General features: G+C 40.1%; 3 protein-coding genes across 4 annotated transcripts in view; all 3 read right to left on the reverse strand.

The window, feature by feature from the left end:
- Positions 1-564: 564 nt before the first annotated feature.
- LOC146971625 (membrane-spanning 4-domains subfamily A member 6C-like) lies at positions 565-5,218 on the reverse strand. 2 transcript variants are annotated; one of them, XM_085801043.1, is made up of 7 exons: positions 5,122-5,218; positions 3,905-4,092; positions 3,677-3,787; positions 2,793-2,849; positions 2,411-2,617; positions 1,502-1,618; positions 565-1,119 (listed from the first exon to the last, which is right to left on the reverse strand). In XM_085801043.1, exons 2-7 carry the CDS (start codon positions 4,079-4,081, stop codon positions 1,063-1,065), a joined length of 726 nt encoding a protein of 241 aa, XP_085657169.1. In that variant the 5' UTR covers positions 4,082-4,092; positions 5,122-5,218; the 3' UTR covers positions 565-1,062. The 2 variants fall into 2 exon arrangements, with proteins under 2 accessions (XP_085657169.1, XP_085657170.1); XM_085801044.1 differs by lacking the exon at positions 3,677-3,787.
- The window catches only part of LOC146971624 (membrane-spanning 4-domains subfamily A member 6C-like), a 39,867-nt gene continuing 34,644 nt past the window's right edge, over positions 565-5,787 (reverse strand). The window contains exon 8 of the mRNA XM_085801042.1: positions 565-918. The gene's annotated coding sequence lies outside the window, so the exon portion shown is untranslated. The remainder of the gene's footprint in view (positions 919-5,787) is intronic.
- LOC146971623 (membrane-spanning 4-domains subfamily A member 15-like) overlaps positions 565-5,787 on the reverse strand; it is a 32,804-nt gene continuing 27,581 nt past the window's right edge. Inside the window, exon 8 of the transcript XR_015037818.1 lies at positions 565-760. The gene's annotated coding sequence lies outside the window, so the exon portion shown is untranslated. The remainder of the gene's footprint in view (positions 761-5,787) is intronic.

The following is a 5,787-nucleotide window of genomic DNA, read 5'->3' on the forward strand; positions in this document are numbered from 1 at the left end:
GGGCTGGCTCTGGTAAGTAGGCTATGTGTTTACTGTTACACCTTATTTCAGGCAGGTGGTGCTGGTGCACGGTGACACTTTAAAGCAACATGGTGTAAAAGCTGGACACACGGTTCATCTTGTTATCAAGACTGCCTCAAAGTAGGTACAATTCATCAGATGTGTGTATGTCAAAGTTCAGAGGGAAAGCTTGTGCCTTGGAAGAGCATTACTTGATGATTGGTTTTTCCCTCCAGAACCACAGGTGGCGCTGCATCTCAGACCGGTTCCAGTTCTGCTCCAGGTCCACAGAGCTCCAGCAGCAGCAGCAGCACCAGTGTAGCAGACAGCCCAAGACGTGATACCAGTCAGACATCACCACAACCTGCTTCTGTCAGGAGTATATGCACTTTTTGAAATTTACTGTTGCATTTTGGTCTACATTGATTTGAACTCTTGTCATATTTGTGAAGATTCATATACACTAAGATTCCAATGGTTAACATGAAATTTTAAGGTGATGGCAACATTATGCCTAAGATTTGGGATAGTTGTTAATGTGCTTTTTGGCAGCTCCAACACTGGTTCCAATAAAGCATTTAATTCACAAACTAATCATACATTCATAATAAAATCAACTTGTTTAGTGACTTCATTTCCACAGAGACATTTGAATATAATATACAAAAACTGTGACAGCAATAGCAGAATATTTAGATCCCCATTGCAAAATATGATTAAAATGTAACAATTTGGCAATTCCTCATCAACATGCACAAGCCTCCCTTATACACTGAGTCACTGACCATAAGGCACAATAGCCTACTCAAGAGATCATAATAAAAAAAACAGTTTTTAAAAAAGACAAAATGAAACTGAAAGCAGCATACAGTGTAGTAGAGTATTACTAGAGTCTATGTGAAGTACTAGTGCAAATATCTTTAAGCCGAAGCCTTAAGTTTGGAAAAGATGGTACCGACTGAATCACTGACATTACAGCACAGACGGTCAGTGGTATTTCACCGAGGATTTCAGTCCCTGGTGCCTGATAGTGCTAAGCAGAGGTTTTCCAGGCTGCATTGATTACTTGGTGGTGTCTTCCTCCAGTAGTGGTTTGCAGAGCTCTGCATCATGAATGCTCTGAAAGAGAAACACAGTATCAGTGCTGCTACTCAAGTCAGAGATTACAGAGTTCACTCATGACCTGCACCGCTGTACTGTTTCGACGGGGCTCCACAGGGGGAAGAGTTATTTTATTATATTAATTGGGTATTGATATTTAGACTGACTGACTGATTTGGAGTGTAGAATCGTTTTCTTAAATAAATGGTTTAATATGCAACATAAACTAATTAGAACAAATTACTTAGTGCCTCGTGTCCCTTGTCATGAAGTCTGTGGGTTCTTTTGATGGGCTTTTGGTTAGATGCCTGATATTCAGTCTGTGGTAAACACTTGCCCAGGACATTTCACATTTTATTCTATAATAATAACCCAGCAGTGATTTCTTTCAGTTTTGTACCTTGTTCTGGTCCTTGGTCTTCAGAGCCTTGATCCCCAGGGTGGCCGAGCTGATGGTGAGGCACAGCTCCAGGACCGACAAGACAATCAGCACAGCATTGATGCTTGTGACGAGCATCTGGGACACAAACAAAACAGTGTCGACATCTTTCAACATTTTTGTGGATGTTTTCATGGCATTCAAGTATATTATTGTTTCATTTATTCATACAAGCATTCAGTCATTAAAATGTGGCTTAGAGGAAGTTATGACTGAATTGGTGTGTATGTTTCCAGTTGTGGTCAAAATGTGTTTTGTGTGGTCACAGGTGACAGTTCATATCAAAGTATGTTATTTATTACAAACAAAATTGACTGTAAATGGCATGTACATATTAACTGTCTGTATTATGTATATTTATAGTTTTAATTATTGACAGGGTACTTCATTCATTCATTTTTCACAGTTACATAACAAATAATAAAGAACGTCTGATTTCTAATCTTTGAGTTCATATGCAGTATATACCATATATATGTATGTGTGTGTGTGTGTGTGTATTTTTTGTGAATATTCCTATGTTTATTGAAGAAAAGCAAATCTCCCTGCACAGCCACAGTTCCTCAGGTGCAGGTGGGTAGCAGGAGTGCGTAAAATCAATAGAAAAAGACGGCCACCGCACACTGATGAGACTCTGCAGCAGAGTCTCATCAGTGTGCGGTGGCCGTCTTTTTCTATTCCTATGTTTATATTATGTGTGTGTGTGTGTGTGTGTATTTTTTGTGAATATTCCTATGTTTATATTATATAACCATTCAATCAACCAATCAATCAACCAACCAACCCATCTATCCATCTGTCCATGTATGTGTGGAAATGGTAGCCTAAAACTTTGCACATGACTGATGACAAATCTCACACACACACTACCTTAATTATCGCCTTGACCTCCAGGCATCTTTGGTGCTCAACGTTCTGAGAAGGAGACAGTGTTGTTGTGTGGTGTCTGCTGTAGTAGTCATAATCGTCAGGTTCGCACATCCAGACATATATGTTTGCCAAGTTGATGCAGTAGATCACGATAGCTGTACCGGCAAAGGCAACTCCTGCCAGATTCAGAATCACGTTGACGATGACCTGAAGTAAAAGACCTGTCAGTTTATGTGCAAAATGAAGCAAAACATAAAACCAAACCAGGCAACAAACAGCAAACAGTAAAAATTAAATGTCCAAAAACAAGATGGCAAGTGTGTTATGCTCTTCAGTGGTAAAAGTACGCTACAGGATGCTACAAATTAATGTAACTACTCACCAGACATGGACTGGGATACTTCTCAGACAGTATGCACGTGATGCCGAATAACACAAACTACAGAGGAGATGAAAATGAAAATGAATATACATTATGTACATAAACACTGATATATTCATTTATAACACAACCTGAAGGACTGAACTGGATGAGTCATGTGAAGCCTTTACTAACTCTGTGACGCACATGTCACTTCTAGTCAGCCGCATCACATAATGTGAAATGAGCCTTTTTTTTAGACTTGTTTATGTTTATGATGCTGTTGGTAGACACTGTATTGTGTTTACGTATTAACGTCACAGTTTGTGTTTGGTACTGTGGGGATTTTAGTCCTGACTCCTGACAGAGAAGAACTTGTTTTTTTAAAGCCCCTGTACAGACTTTTCATTTAGTGTTGATTTTGGCGGCCCCTGTGGACGAAAGCGGTGGTGTTTTGCCGGAATGGAGACTGCATTTCCCACTGTCGTGAAGACGTTTGTCTGGCCGGCGCGTGTAGATTTATTTTGGAAACGTCGGAAAGAAAACGGGACTTGCTTTTTTTTTTTTTTTTTTTTAGCAGCTATCTGCAGCATGCATATGGATGAGGTAATGTATCTATTCGTATCGTTTCGTCAGTGGTCCGACCTGACCATGCCTTCCAGAGGTATAGAATTAGACTACTTAGAAATAGCGTAACTTCACACTGATGGACTCATTTGCTGTTGTAGGTAACAGAGACACGTCAGCAGAAACCAGAGACTTTTGCGTATCCAGTTAAAAGCTCCGTACCGGGGCTTTAAGTTTAATAAAAAAGTAAAAATAAATAAATAATAATAATAATAATAAACAGATTGATTGATTGAAAAAAACAACAACAAGAGAAAATCCAGCATAAGCTTCTTTACCAGTGCTCCCATCCAAATCGGAATTTCATTTATTTGGTTCCAGGAGGCATAATTGTTGAAGAAAATAGCTCCAAGACCAATGTTGAGCAACCCAACCATAATGTGCAGAGCCTGTGAAGGAGGAAACACAGTATGAACATCAAATCATTAAAAACACAAATAGTAACCAGCTAATGATCAGGTTAAGTGTAGAATCATCAATGTAAATCATCCATGGTTATTACTCACCGCAAGTACTGACTGAGACATTCTCTGGACGCTCCTCAGGCGTTCAGACACAGAGCAGCACACGGGGCTGTAGCAAAGGCCTTTGAGGATTTGGCAGAGTGGAGGACAAGAACTTTGTGGGTCAGAGGTCAAGGTCAACACAGTGACCCCATCAGCTTTGGTCACGGAGACAGACATCCTGCCCAAGACTGAAAGAGACAAGACACGTTTTTGAATCAGATTAATGCAGACTAAACATACACAAAGTGAGATTTCAATGTCTTTTTTTTTTTTATTGTAAAGCAGGTTTATATACTGTCAAAGTATATTCTCAAGTATGTGCTCAGGCCACAGAGAAAAACAACACAGCTTGTATTCAGAAACTGAGCCTTAAAATGAGCTGTTACATCAAACTTGTTACATCACAACAATCGTCCAACCTCTATCTTCGCAGTTCGCAGGGACTGGTTTCTCTGTGTTTACCATCACTCATATCATCATCACTCAGAAAATCTAAGGCTCTGGATCTCTACCAAAGTCCTTCTAGGCTGCCTTAATGATTCATTGTTACTAAAAGTGTCATATGCTGCATTGTGTGTAGGTTTTGTTTCCTGTTATTCCTGATCCACCATTACACAGACATTAAACTTCTCCCTCTTGTTGCGACATGCACACAGCTGTGTGAGATGGCGGGTTTGGTAACAAAGCTCGGAGAAATTTACTGAACTCACTGCAATTTGTGGCAGTGTGGTAGTCTACTGTATTACAGAAAGAGATGTCCCAGGGTCTGAATGATATAAAATGTATAGGGTCAACAAAACAATTCAACAGCAAACCAGTGGATGAGCAATACTGATACAGTATATAGTGGTAGCCTCCTATACAGTAGACTGCATTTGAGTGAGTAGGCTAGGCCTACACAGGTTTGATAAAGACTTCGGGCATCATAAAAGTCACGTGATGTATATACAGTGAGCTTAAAGCCAGGCTTAGTTTTGCGGGTGGTTTCATTTCAGACAGCACTAAACGACCACTGTGGTCAACCGGACTCAGATAAAAAGTGGAGTAGGCTACAGTGTATCTCTAACAGAGAGCTGTCACAACTTGTGCTGGAGCATTTGGGCAACACCGTTACGGAAGTTTACAATAAGCACCGGCCTACTTCGTATCAACACAGCTGCCTTGCCTTGGACTCAATCACGTTACAAACAGACGTTACAGACGTTAACGAGACTCACCTGTTTGTGTTTGTGTCGCAGAGAAGCTAAAACTACACGGTTTCTCTTTGGACAGAGGGTGAGCTGTCTACGGGCCGTTGCCCAGAAGTACCTCCCCTGATCTGGAAGTAATTTAAAAAATAAAAAAAAAACCTTAAAGGGATAGTTCAGCTTTTTTAAAGTGGTGTTGTGTGAATGCCCATTAGGTAGGGCCTATGCAGTGGAGGGGGTCTCTCTCCCCCACTGAAACACCTGAGCATCGCGCTGCACCGAGACGTGACAATTAATCAGCGTATTCTCGCCACCTATGAGAAGTCCCGTCTCAATACACAAGTTCAAGAGTATAGGATCTAAAGTAAACATTTACAATGCATCAGCTGGTCGGAAAAAAGTTTTTCTTATCTGGAACTAACTCCTCGGTAGTCAGAGTACAGAGGAGGACATAACACTGACAGTTCAGTGTAACTCAGTTTATTATGAATCTTCTATAGTTTATACTGACGTTGAGACTGGAACTGACTGAAATTTATTTGTGCAAGAGGAGCTGAATAAAAAATGATCATGATGATAATGTAGAAAACAGAGCCTTTTAATGGATTGAACAGTTTGAAATTTTGAATACAAAATTGTATATTTACACAGTGGTGAAACCTAATTACATTTACTCAACTTACTTCACTGCATTAA

Source organism: Trachurus japonicus, chromosome 16 (genome assembly GCF_045865225.1).
Source record: "Trachurus japonicus isolate A0001 chromosome 16, Traja_1.0".
NCBI lineage: Eukaryota > Metazoa > Chordata > Actinopteri > Carangiformes > Carangidae > Trachurus > Trachurus japonicus.

Excerpts from the sequence above, each read along its gene's own strand:
- LOC146971625 (XM_085801043.1), bottom strand. The coding sequence starts at position 4,081 with ATGTCTGTCTCCGTGACCAAAGCTGATGGGGTCACTGTGTTGACCTTG. Across the intron at positions 3,788-3,904 it reads TGTCTCAGTCAGTACTTGCG|GCTCTGCACATTATGGTTGG; the intron begins GTGAGTAATAAC and ends CCTCCTTCACAG. Across the intron at positions 1,120-1,501 it reads AGACCAAGGACCAGAACAAG|AGCATTCATGATGCAGAGCT; the intron begins GTACAAAACTGA and ends TTTCTCTTTCAG.